Here is a 14,184-nt window from a genome sequence, read left to right as displayed (position 1 = left end):
AAATTTGCAAATACAGTTTTTTTAAGTAATGCACATTCATGGTTAGAAAATCCAAAAGTGAAACAAGAAAGCTGCTTTCTTCTAAGTCTCTCTCACGAAGGGTAACCACTACCACCAGCTTCTTGTGGTTTCTTTTCAGAAAAACATTTTACCAGAAAGAGTGTATATTTATAAAAATACACTAAATGTATTTTATAGTTAATGTATTTTTATTTTAACAAATGTGATCATTTTGTATCTGCTTTTCCATTATTGCACTTTTGAGTGAAACAAATCCCATTACAAACCCAAAGGTAATTGATTTTCCTCTTTTCCCCCCCTTTTAGCTGGTGTCCGAATGATCTACCCAGCATGCTTTGTTCTAGTCCCTCAGTCAGACATTCCTACTCCTAGCTCTGTGGGATCCTCTCACTGTTCAGCTTCTTGCTTGGGTGTCCACCAAGTGCCTGCTTCCACAAGAGATCCTGCTATGTCTTCGGTTACTCTTACACCACCTACATCTCCTGAGGAAGTCCAAACAGGTGTTGTACTAATCTGTTTTATTAGCTCTAGTGGTAAATCTGTTCTCTTGAATATAATAAACACTTAAAAATAATTATTTTGAAATAATTTCACACTTACTGAAGTGTTTGCCAAGTACCTTACAAAAAGCTCTACTCATTCACATTCCCAAATTGTTAATATTTGCTCCATCACCCTCTCTCTATGCATATATTCCTTAACATGGGTCGTTTTCTGAACCATTTGAGAACAAGCTACAGACATAATGCCTCATTACGCCTAAGCACTAAGTCTGTTTCCCAAAATTAAGGGCTCTCTTCTATATGACTACCATTTAATCTTCCAAGTCAGGAAATTAACATTAATATAATACTACCATCATTGCCCATCTCCTGTTCAAATTTTTTTGCTTTTTGTATTTTAAGTGAAGTGACCTGCTTTTTTTCCTCAAAATGTAAGTAGGCTTACCAGATGGCTGGAGCAAGTTGTATGAGAAATCAAAGAAACAGAAAACAAAGTAATACTCTTTTTAACCTGCCTTTATTCTCCTACAATCAATTTTTTTTTGTTTTCAGTTGATCCTCAGTCTGCCCAGAAGTGGATCAAATTTTCTTCAGTATCTGATGGCTTCAGCTCAGATAGTACTAGCCATCATGGTGGGAAGATACCCAGAAAATTAGCAAATCATGTGGTGGATAGAGTTTGGCAAGAATGTAATATGAACAGAGCACAGAACAAGTATGTATTTTCATCTTCAAGTTTAAAAATTGCATGTTGGTAGTTACTTGCAGATAAGAGATTTGAAAGTATAAGTGGTATAAGTATAAAATCATTCTTATGATTTTAATTCAAAAAAAGTATAAGTATAAAATCATTCTTATGATTTTAATTCAAAAAAATTGATTTTAAAAAATTCAATTTTAATGCTTAATTCAATTTTACAAAAATTTTTATGAATTCTAAAGATTATATAATTTCAAATTTTAGGAGGAAGTATTCGGCTTCATCAGGTGGTCTGTGTGAAGAAGAGACAGCTGATAAAGTAGCATCCTGGGATTTTGTTGAAGCCACACAAAGAACAAATTGCAGCTGTTTGAGGTAAGTACTTTTTTTCCCCCAGTTGAATGATGTAAGTACATATATGTGTGTGATAGTTTCTTACGCCATTGCATACTTATGCCCCACTTTGTTTGAGGTAAAAATATATAAACACAGTGTCAGGATTTTTCCCAAAAGAAAAAAATTTGAGGAAAATAAAAATTCAGTAATATGGAGCTAATTATAGAAGTACATAAAAATGTATGTCATAGATTCTTACACAGTTACCAGAGTTGGACTGTGAAAGCTTGAATTCACAGCCTAAAAGAATTTTATACTGAATTATGGAATATATAGTATCTATAAGGTAAGAGGAACACAAGTCTCTTGAGAAAGCTGTTCATAAATAGCACTATGGTTGAGAAATTTCTCCCAAGGGTCCTCATAAAAAAGATGATGCATGATATACTAGATAAAATTTTTCTCAATTTTTTTTATAGTAAATACAATATTGGGTTTTGTGCAGCAGTTTCTTATAGCATCCCTTTGGTCAAGCTGTAGGTGAAATGCTGAACTAAGATTCAGAAAATAATATTAACAAGGGACCAAAGCTGTAAAAATACAGGCTTTCTAATAGACTATATTGATTGAAAGCTCAGTGGAAGAATGAATGTACATGGAATTCTTTAGGGACTTGGATGAGGTTTGGTTATCAAGGGATGCAGATTGTATTGCCAAGAGTTTATTATTTTAGTCTACAGATTAAAGGCAGATCATATGCTTTTGCAGATGAGTAAACAAATAATGGCACTGACACCCCCTAATCAAGGACTTGTGAATAAATACGGTTTATTTATTGGTTGGAACCTGTGTCTCCTGCACTGACCAGCCACCTCTTACTGTCATGGTTGTGAGCCAGAGGGAAGGAGGCATGCAGGTTAGGGTCAGGGTTTTTCTTATATTAGCTTTGAGTACAGTGACACCCCTTCAAGTGTTCTGGTGTGTTTTTGCATAGATTAAATTTATGTTTATATAGATTTCTTTGGGTTAAAGACTACATTTTAAAATATTTGTCAACCTCGTTAAAAACTTGGCTCTGACCAGAATGGGGGGAGCTCTCACACTGTGTGTGACAATCAAAGAGCACAACAGAAAGAAGAAACACTCCTCTCCTTTCCAACAAGGGTGAGGCCAACGAAAAACCATGGTCTCTGTTTACTGTACCTGTCCCTCGTTTATTCCTCTATCAAAGTGTTGGCCTTCCCTTGCCATACAGGGAACTCACTCTTTGCTAACCATGTTTGTAGACCCCATATTGCTGTTCTCTGCTTATCCTGAATAAATCCATCTATGCTGGGGGTGGGATGGAGGTGGGCCATGTGCTCAGTCATGTCTGACTCTTTTGCAACCCCATGGACTGTAAGTCTGCCAGGTTCCTCTATGAAATTTTCCAGGCAAGAATACTAGACTGGGTTGCCATTTCCTCCTCCAGGGATTCTTCCTGACCCAGGGACGGTTGGAACCTGTGTCTCCTGCACTGCAGGTAGATTCTTTACCCACTGAGCCATCAGGGAAGCGCCAGGTTGGGAGTGCAGGTGGGGATGGGGGCGAACAACAAAAAAAATGCACCTGTGTTGTTGATAGATTGGATTAAAAATATAGATGGATTAGTTCCTGTTGAACAGTTTAAAATAGTTAAAAGCTATACTCACCTTGGAGGGAAAAATCAAACTTAGTTTTGAAACATAGGGATTCAGTGCATTATTTTGTCTGAGACCAGGGGTTGGCAAACTGATCTGTTGGCCAAATCTGGCTCACGTGGTTGGTATGGCCTGTGAGCGGAAATGATTTCAGTTTTAAATATTTGAAAAAAAAAATAGAAAATATTTTGTGAAAGTTATGTGAAATTCAAATTTTTGTGTCCATAAATAAGAATTTATTGGGACAGAGCCACATCTTTTCATCCATGTACTAACTGTGGCTGCTTTTACAGAGTTGATTAGTTACAGGAGTGACTGTATAACTCCTAGAGCCTAAAATATTTACCGTCTGGTCCTTTACAGAAAAAGTTAGCTAATCCCTGGTTTAAGACCACTAGAATGCATAATGGAATTAGGCTTTTCTTTCCCTGTATTGGCATGTTTTGGTAGCAGCTCTTCTGTTTTAGTTTCTAACCTAGGCTTTGCTTTATTCTTTTTGAAAGATTTAGGTTTTAAGGCTATTTGCCTAGAATAGTTTTAGAGGAAGACACTCAAAGTTCACATTGGTAAACATAAGTGTTAATTCTTGGTCTCTAAGCTAAACTTTTATTTTTAAAGACATACTTTGTCTCAGATTTCCAGAAATTCCTCCAGAATACAGAGATTTCATATGGTGAAATTTGATATAATCTATGTATTTGACTAACTTTGGTAATTTTACCCATCTAGTAAATAGTGTTTCTAATCATTTACTTTTTTACTATTGCATTTTGTACTTTAGATTCCTGCTCTACCCCTGCCCCTCCCCCCAAATCTGGTTCTTTTTTACTTAAGTAAGGCTTGAAATGGACTTTGAGCCACCATATGTGTGAGTCCTCTCCTGCCATAGAATATCAGAAGTAGGGCATACACTGATAACTGACTGTGCCAGTCAACGAGCTTATTATCAAATCTATCCGTATCTTTTCCCTGCCCTATTCTGTATTGCAGGGAATTACATTTTGTAGGCTTCCTTGCTTTCAACATGTTTTGTTGGTTTCCCCTCCCAACTTTATTGTGATATAATTGACAGTGATACTGTATGACTTTAAGATGTACAGCATGATGATTGATTAGGCTCACTTGTTTTTTGGAATTGACTAGTTGGAGGCACTAACAGAAGATTAGTTGTAATCTTAAGATTGGAAGAAACCAGGGTATTTCCCCACCCCTTTTTTGAGCCAGCTCCAGCAACAGCTGTGTCCCTTTATCAGCTGGTTCTTCCCTGGTCCCAGTTTCCATTAGGTAGTTCCTGCTGTGGTTCTAGCATCGTCCCAGGCTTTTGTGATCTGATGGGACTACATCATCTTATTGTCCTTTCAGTCATAGTAGTGATTGAAGCTCCCTGCTGTTACTACTTTCTCTGTTACCTCATTTTCCTGTGTTTTTTTTTTGTAAATGATTCTCTGTAGTAAGTTAACTCTGTGTGAAAGATAGGACTGGACCTTTCTCTTGGAAATTGATTTGAAAAAAAAGTTGCATAGTTATATAAGCAGTTTGCATGAGTATATGTGATTTTTAAGAATTTAAATTATATAAATAGAGCTGAAGTACCTCTTGAGTGCTCTCTCTTTCCAAATCCTACTCTCTTCTCACTAGAAATAATTACTTGCCAGTTAAGTATTATTCTTTTGTGTGTGTGTGTGTGTAATTTTGTGTGTATATATGTTTTTCCTCCCAACACGAAAACATAATACCGAAGTATTTAGCAACTTATTTTTTCACTTAATGTGCCTGCAATCTCTTCATTCTAGTTACTTGTGACTCTGCCTTACTGTTTTAAAAAACTTCTTGATATTCTACTGAATATAGGTATCATAGTGTTTTTAATCATTCTAGGATTGATGGGCAAATAGGTTGTTTGCAAAAGTTTTTAGCTTGTGTTTAACTTTTTAAAAGTAAAATAACAATTTTGTGACTATCAATTACTTGCTAGGTCTTTTTTTTTTTTTTTGGAAACACTCAGTGATAGATGATGTCCAAGGTTCAGGATACATTAGTGAACAGGGCTTCTCCTCTTATGAAGCCTGCATGCTAAGGGGAGGGGCAAATAATTAATTTGTTTTCAAAAAGAATTCTTAATCTAAAATTGATGAGTGATGAGTGCTAAGAAGGAAATAAAATTAGGTGGGTGATGTGATAGACAGTTGTGGGTGAGGGGACCTTTTTAAATACTTTTGTTTTGACTTCAGAAGGACTACCAGTTTTACTTCCACTTTTTACATACAAAGGTATTGGTTTTTCTTGTGCTTTCACTGATCTGAGAACTGCCCTTAAAATTATTTTTTTCCCATTATAATAAAACATAAAACATGAAAAACATAACATTATTTTAATTGGCATTTTTTTTAGTTATTAGTGAGATTAAAAATTACACATTTATGGTTATTAGGCTTTAGTCTGGTGGAATGTGCATAAGAAAATTAAACTTTAGCAAGCTATATAAGTAGAAAGTGATGCAATTATTTTAGATATTAACATTGAAATACTAGGAACTTCAGTCAGTAGGAAACATAATCTAAAGGAATCATTTTGTTGGATTGTACTTTCAGGACAGTTTCTTTTTTAGAAAAATTTCCCCTTTGTTGACTTTTAGTGTGAAATTCACTTGTCTCTAAAGATTAGACTTTTTAGGCAAAGGTCTATCTATATAGAAGAAAGGGACTATGATTTGATGTTACCAAAGTTTTGGAGAGCCACTGCTGTTCTTATATAGCTCAGATTAATAGTTCTTAGCCTCACAGAAGGATACTTTTTGTATCCCTGGTATACTTGGGACACCTTAGATTATTAGAGATTGTTTCTCTCCTTAGTGCCTTGCATAACTTGATGAATTCTTAAATTTTTGGTTTCAGAACTCATTTACACTCTTAAAAGTTACAGAGGCTCTGAATGTGCTTTCATTTATATGGGTTATGTCTGTTTATGGGGCTTCCCTGGTGGTTTAGTGGTAAAGAATGCACCTCCCAATACAGGAGATGTGAGTTCAGTCCCTCAATTGGGAAGATCCCCTGGAGAAGGAAGTGGCAACCCATTCCAGGATTCTTGCCTGGGAAATTCCATGAACTGAGGAACCTAGTGGGTTATTTAGTTTATGGGGTCACAAAAGAATAAACAACATGTCTGTTTATATAATTTTAGAGAAATTTTAAAGCACTGCTTAGTTTATTTAAAAAAATAATAAGCCCAGTACAAATTAACATGAGTAAAATACTTTTATAGAAATCAACTGTATTTTGAAAAGAAAAAAAAAAAAATTTTAGATAGTTGACATTCTTTCATAAATGTCTTTAAAAATTAAAGTATGTTTTACATTATAAGGCATGTGTGACTTTGGATACCATTCTTGGCAGGACAGCTTTAGAAATAGAGTTCAATATAAGACTAATACCTGGGTATAGGAAAAATGCGCATATATATATATATATACACACACACACACACACATATATGAATGTCTGGCATAGAAAAGACAAGTTTCTATTTCAGTATAATTTTCTAACAACTAGAGCTATTTGATGATGGAATGCATTTCCTCATAAGGTAATGTGGTCCTTGTTGTTGAAAATATTCAAAGAGGGGGTAGGTAGAGAAGGGATTATTCTTAACATTGGGTAAGAACTACTGTTCATTTTTTTAATAGCCAATAATTTTATTAAAATTTTAAATGCTATTAATAATGCATATCTATATAAAAATTAAAATGACAAGTTCTCCCTCTTATGTATGTATGTAGATCTGCCTGCTTGCTTTCATTTCTTCAAAAGGAATCATGCTATGTATACTGTTGTCTAACTTGCTTTTTAGAAAAACAGTTATCCTGCGTATCTTTCCTTGTCAGCACATAGTTTCCACTTTGTTTTTTCAAGTTCATAGTACTCTATAATACTGTTGATATAATGCTTTATTTGGCTAGTCCTCAAAGCTGCACTCTTGCTGAAGGTTTTTAAAGCAGATCTCAAGTATCTTCATTTCACTCCTACTCCAGCATGCAACTCTTAAAAAAAGTCAGTATTTTCTTACATAATTCCATTATCATATCTGATAAAAGAAACTGCATGTTATTGGTGTCATCTGATACTTTATATAGATTTGTCTCAGAAATATCTTTTTGTGTTTAGTTTGACTTCCAGGATTCAAACAAGGAATGTAGAATTGATATTAAGTTTTCCAGGTCTCTCTTGTAGTCCTCTTCCCCCTTTTATGACATGGACTTGGTTGGAGAAACTAGAAAAGTTGTTCTCTAGAATGTCCCACATTACAAATTTTCTCAGTTTGTCATATATTTTAACTTGTTCTTTATTCCTTGTATTTCTGAAAATGGAAGGTAGCTCTAGAGCCATACCCTCCAATACTAGCTAGCTATGTTTGTAACCACGAGTGGCTATTTAAAGTAACTGGTTTTAAATAAAATTAAAAATTTAGTCCCTCCATTGCATAAGTATCATTTTAAATCTGCAGCAGCCACATAACATTTCTGTCATCACAGAAAATTCTTTTGGGCGCTACTGATTTAGAGGCTTAGTGAGATTCAGGTTTAATATTTTTGGTGAGAATATTTCATAGGTAGTGTTGTGTTGCTTTGTATGGTGTCACATCAGAGGAGACATGTGCCTGGTTTTCCCACTTTTAATAATGTTAAGATTGAGAAGGTGGTGATCAGCCTAATGCCTTCATTGTAAAGTTCTAACCATGTGTTCTGTGAATAAAGACAGTTTTTCTTCTACTAGTTGTAGTTTAGTCGCTAAGTCATGTCTGACTCTAGCGACCCCATGGCTCCTCTGTCTGTGGGATCTCCAGGCAAGAATACTGGAGTGAGTTGCCATTTTCTTCTCCAGGAGTTTTTTAATAGATGTTTTTTATTGGATTAGAGAGTTCTGACAAAATATGGTCCATTGGAGAAGGGAATGGCAAACCACTTCAGTATTTTTGCCTTGAGAACCCCATGAACAGCATGAAAAGTCAAAAAGATAGGACACTGAAAGATGAACTCCCCAGGTCAGTAGGTGCCCAATATACTACTGGAGTTCAGTGGAAAAATAACTCTAGAAAGAATGAAGAGATGGAGCCAAAAAAAAAAAAAACACCCAGTTATGGACGTGACGGGTGACGAAAGTCAAGTCCGATGCTGTAAAGGGCAATTATTGCATAGGAACCTGGAATGTTAGATCCATGAATCAAGGCAAACTGGAAGTGGTCAAATAGGAGATGACAAGAGTAAACATCAACATTTTAGGAATCAACGAACTCAAATGGACTGGAATGAGGGAATTTAACTCAGATGACCATTTTATCTACTACTGGGGGCAAGAATCCTTAGAAGAAATGGAGTAGCCATCATAGTCAACAAAAGAGTCCAAAATGTAGTATTTGGATGCAGTCTCAAAAATGACAGAATGGTCTCTGTTCGTTTCCAAGGCAGACCATTCAATATCATGGTAATCCAAGTCTATGCCCCAGCCAGTAACGCTGAAGAAGCTGAAGTTGAATGGTTCCATGAAGACCTACAAGATCTTCTAGAACTAACACCCCCAAAAGATGTCCTTTTCATTATAGGGGACTGGAATGCAAAAGTAGGAAGTCAAGAAACACCTGGAGTAACAGGCAAATTTGGCCTTGGAGTACAGAATGAAGCAGGGCAAAGGCTAATAGAGTTTTGCCAAGAGAACACACTGGTCATAGCAAACACCCTCTTCCAACAACACAAGAAAAGACTCTACACATGGACATCGCCATATGGTCAACACCGAAATTAGATTGATTGTATTTTTTGCAGCCAATGATGGAGAAGCTCTATACGGTAGGCAAAAATAAGACCAGGAGCTGACTGTGGCTCAGATCATGATCTCCTTATTGCCAAATTAGACTTCAAAATGAAGAAAGTAGAGAAAAGCACTAGATCATGCAGGTATAACCTAAATCACATCCCTTATGATTATACAGTGGAAGTGAGAAATAGATTCAAGGGATTAGCTCTGATAGAGTGCCTGAAGGACTATGGACAGAGGTTCATGACATTGTATAGAAGGCAGGGATCAAGACGTCCCTAAGAAGAAAATACAAAAAGGCAAAATGGTTGTTTGAGGAGGCCTTACAAATAGCTGTGAAAATAAGAGAAGTGAAAGGCAAAGGAGAAAAGGAAAGATACACCCATTTGAATGCAGAGATCCAAAGAATAGCAAGGAGGGATAAGAAAGCCTTCCTCAGTGATTAATGCCACGAAATAGAGGAAAACAACAGAATGGGAAAGACTAGAGATCTCTTCAAGAAAATTAGAGATACCAAGGGAACATTTCATTCAAAAATGGGTGCAATAAAGGACAGAAATGGTACGGACCTAACAGAAGCAAAAGATATTAAGAAGAGGTAGCAAGAATACACAGAAGAACTATACAAAAAAGAACTTCATGACCCAGATAATTACGATGGTATGATCACTCACCTAGAGAGCCAGACATCCTGGAATGTGAAGTCAAGTCAACCTAGGAAGCATCACTATGAACAAAACTAGTGGAGGTGATGGAATTCCAGTTGAGCTCTTTCAAATCCTGAAAGATGATGCTGTGAAAGTGCTGCACTCAATATGCCAGCAAATTTGGAAAACTCAGCAGTGGCCATAGGACTGGAAAAGGTCAGTTTTCATTCCAATCCCAAAGAAAGGCAATGCCATAGAATGCTCAAACTCTTCATAATTGCACTCATCTCACACGCTAGTAAAGTAATACTCAATATTCTCCACACCAGGCTTCAACAGTACATGAACCGTGAACTTCCAGCTGTTGAAGCTGGTTTTAGAAAAGGCAGAGGAACCAGAGATCAAATTGCCAACATCCATTGGATCATCGAAAAAGCAAGAGAGTTCCAGGAAAACATCTATTTCTGCTTTATTGACTATGCCAAAGCCTTTGACTGTGTGGATCACAATTAACTATGGAAAATTCTGAAAGAGATGGGAATACCAGACCACTTGACCTGCCTCCTGAGAAGTCTGTATGCAGGTCAAGAAGCAACAGTTAGAACTGGACATGGAACAACAGACTGGTTCCAAGTAGGGAAAGGAGTACGTCAAGGCTGTATATTGTCACCCTACTTATTTAACTTCTGTACAGAGTACATCATGCGAAATGTTGGGCTGGAAGAAGCACAAGCTGGAATCAAGATTGCCGGGAGAAATATCAATAACCTTAGATATGCAGATGACACCACCCTTATGGCAGAAAGTGAAGAAGAACTAGAGAGCCTCTTGATGAAAGTGTAGGAGTAGAAAAAGTTGGTTTAAAACTCAACATTCAGAAAACTAAGATCATGGCATCTGGTCCCATCATTTCCTGGCAAATAGATGGGGAAACAGGAAACAGTGACAGACTTTATTTTGGGGGGCTCAAAATTACTGCAGATGGTGACTGTAGCCATGAAATTAAAAGACACTTGCTCCTTGGAAGAAAAGTTGTGACCAACCTAGACAACATATTAAAAAGCAGAGACATTACTTTGCCAACAAAGGTCCATCTAGTCAAGGCTATTTTTTTTCCAGTGGTCATGTATGGATGTGAGAGTTGGACCATAAAGAAAGCTGAGCACCAAAGAATTGATGCTTTGGACTGTGTTGTTCAAGAAGACTCATGAGAGTCCCTTGGACTGCACTGTGATCCAGCCAGACCATCCTAAGGGCAATCAGTCCTGAATATTAATTGGAAAGACTGATGCTGAAGCTGAAACTCCAGTACTTTGGCCACCTGATATGAAGAACTCATTCATTTGAAAAGACCCTGATGATGGGAAAGATTGAAGGCGGAAGGAGAAGGGGATAACAGGATGAGATGGTTGGATGGCCTCACTGACTCACTGGACATGAGTTTGAGTAAACTGGGAGTTGGTGATGGACAGGGAGGCCTAGCATGCTGCGGTCCATGGGGTTGCAAAGTGTCGGACGCAACTGAGCAGCTGAATTGAACAGAACTTTATTGGATTAAATTCTAGTACTTGCTAGCCGAATCTTTTTATATGAATATATGAATAAGTATTGAATTTTGTCATGTTTTTTCTGTATTTATTGAGATAATCATATGGTTTTGTTTTATTAATATGATGAACAATACTGTTTTTTTTTTCTTATGAATGTTACACCTTACATTCATGGTGCAAATCCCATTTGATTATGATGTGTTCTTAATTTATGCATTTCTCAATTGCTTATCTTTTGTTACTGATTTACATCTGTGGTTTTTTTTTTTTTTTTCAAGTGAAATTTATTGAGGTATAATTTTAATAGAGTAACTAACACTCACCCTTCTCAGGTGGGCAGTTTTGAGTTCTGACAAATATATACAACTATGTAATCACCAAGTACATTTGTTTTCTTAAGGAATTTTGTTCTATGATTTTGTTTTCTTACAGTGTCTTTGATTTTGGTCATGGTAATAATGGGTTTCTCTTGTGTCGTTTCAGCATAACTGCAGTTTTAACTTTCATGCTTTTTTCCCTTCCTGTACAATAAGAGGTCCCAGGCTCTGCACAGAAGGGTATCTCAGTATGTTCCCTCAGTGGAGAGGGTTAAATGGATAGATTTGAGTCTATTTTATACCTTTTTATCTTAACTAGACTCTTATCTCTATATTCAAATACTAAGATACTTAAATTATGTAAGGCAAATCACCTTTGCCTATCTGATTACATATTAAGTGAGCATGAGAGAATTGACTTTTATAAAGTTTTCTACATGGTCTTAGTTTTAGGCCACTAAAGAGAATTTTCCTATGTAAATTTAAATAATTTTTAGGATTATGTATGAAAAACAAATGACATGTGAAATTTCTAATACTATTAACTTATATACTTTGATACAATAGTTATGCTATTAATACACCTTTCTTTTAACTTTTCAGACACAAAAATCTCAAACCTAGAAATCCTGGACAACAAGGACAGGCACCATCTTTAAGTCAGCAACAACAAGTACTTCCGAAGCACAAGACCAATGAAAAGCAAGAAAAGAGTGAAAAACCACAAAAACGCCCCTTGACTCCTTTTCACCATCGTGTATCTGTTAGTGATGATGTTGGCATGGACACAGATTCAGCCAGCCAAAGACTTGTGATCTCTGCTCCAGACAGTCAAGTGAGATTTACAAATATCCGAACTAATGATGTAGCAAAGACTCCTCAAATGCATGGCACTGAAATGGCAAATTCACCTCAACCACCCCCACTTAGTCCTCACCCCTGTGATGTGGTTGATGAAGGAGTGACTAAAACACCCTCAACTCCACAAAGTCAACACTTTTATCAAATGCCAACACCGGATCCCTTGATTCCTTCTAAACCAGTGGAAGATGGGATAGACAGTTTATCCCAGTCTTTCCCAGCTCAATTCCAGGAAGCTGTAGAACCTACAATATATGTTGGTACAGCAGTAAACTTGGAAGAAGATGAAGCTAATATAGCCTGGAAGTATTACAAGGTCCCAAAGAAAAAAGATTTAGAGTTTTTACCACCTCAACTTCCAAGTGATAAATTCAAGGATGATCCAGTTGGACCTTTTGGACAGGAAAGTGTAACATCAGTTACAGAGTATGTATTTTTTTTAATAGTCAATTAAAATTTAAGGGTGGAAATGATGTAAGTTCTTAATAGACACCAGAATGGTTTCAGGGTTTGATTTACAATAATAAATCCTTTCAGTAGTTGAGTATTAATTTTGGATAATTTCTCTACTGTATTTTTTCCTCAGGGGACCTCTTTATTATGAAATATTTTAGTCACAAAAAAAGCAGAGAAAATAATAACGTTTATCCATCAACTAAGTTGATCCATCAGCCAACTTAAGGATTTTACATGCAATTAGCACTTTTGTATACTATTATTTTTCCTCTAATTCTTTCTTCCACTATCCTGAATTTGGTATTTATCAGTTCTCTACATGTTTTTAGACATGTGGCTCTAGTTAATTAATTTCACTTGCTTTCAAGTATTTTCTTTGTTATGAATATATTAGCCAAAATTTACACAATTTATCTACTCTCTTGAGATGGCATGTTGATTATTTTCAGTTTTTCACAAAAGATGTAGCAGTGAATTTTTTTGTACACATTTCCTTGTACACTTGTATGTAAGAATTCCTCTAGGGAATATAACAAAAAGTGGAATTGCTGCGCCATGGCGTATATTGATATTCAGCATTAAAGGTTGTTGCCAAATTACTTTCTAAACTATACTAGTTTACACTCTCATCAAACAGCAGAGTATGAGAATAGCTATTCTACATTTTCCTCAGTACTTGGTATTAAGAGACTTTTAATTTTCTAGTCTGCTGCATGCAGAATGGCATATTATTGTCTTACTATATGTTTTACAGTTTCCTAGTAAGGTTGCTGCTAAGTCGCTTCAGTCGTGTCTGACTCTGTGGGACCCCATAAACGGCAGCCCACCAGGCTCCCCCGTCCCTGGGATTCTCCAGGCAAGAACACTGGAGTGGGTTGCCATTTCCTTCTCCAATGCGTCAAAGTGAAAAGTGAAAGTGAAGTCGCTCAGTCGTGTCCGACTCTTAGCGGCCCCACAGACTGCAGCCCACCAGGCTCCTCTGTCCATGGGATTCTCCAGGCAAGAGTACTGGAGTGGGGTCAGGTTAAGCAGCACTTAAGTGTTTATGGGCCTATACTGTATATCATATTTTAGTCTATTTTCTTTTTTCCCCCTGATTTATTCCTTTCATATTCTGGTTGTTAATCTTATATTAGTTATATATACTTTGGATATAATTTTTAGTCCATTTTTGGTCTTTCATCTCCCTCCCACCCCGATTTATTCTTTGTATCTTCTGGTTGTTACTCTTGTGTTAGTTATATGTACTACAAATACCTTCCTCTGTTCTGTGGTCTGCTTTCTTTGTCCACAAAGTATGTCATAGG

General features: G+C 36.4%; 1 protein-coding gene across 1 annotated transcript in view; it reads left to right on the top strand.

The window, feature by feature from the left end:
* The window catches only part of MED13 (mediator complex subunit 13), a 97,185-nt gene that overhangs the window by 30,956 nt on the left and 52,045 nt on the right, over window positions 1-14,184 (top strand). The window contains exons 6-9 of the mRNA XM_070390561.1: window positions 327-521; window positions 1,077-1,239; window positions 1,489-1,599; window positions 12,164-12,847. Coding sequence (XP_070246662.1) covers window positions 327-521; window positions 1,077-1,239; window positions 1,489-1,599; window positions 12,164-12,847 — 1,153 coding nt within the window. The remainder of the gene's footprint in view (window positions 1-326; window positions 522-1,076; window positions 1,240-1,488; window positions 1,600-12,163; window positions 12,848-14,184) is intronic.

Source organism: Bos mutus, chromosome 19 (genome assembly GCF_027580195.1).
Source record: "Bos mutus isolate GX-2022 chromosome 19, NWIPB_WYAK_1.1, whole genome shotgun sequence".
NCBI lineage: Eukaryota > Metazoa > Chordata > Mammalia > Artiodactyla > Bovidae > Bos > Bos mutus.
This window is presented reverse-complemented; position numbering and strand designations above follow the sequence as displayed.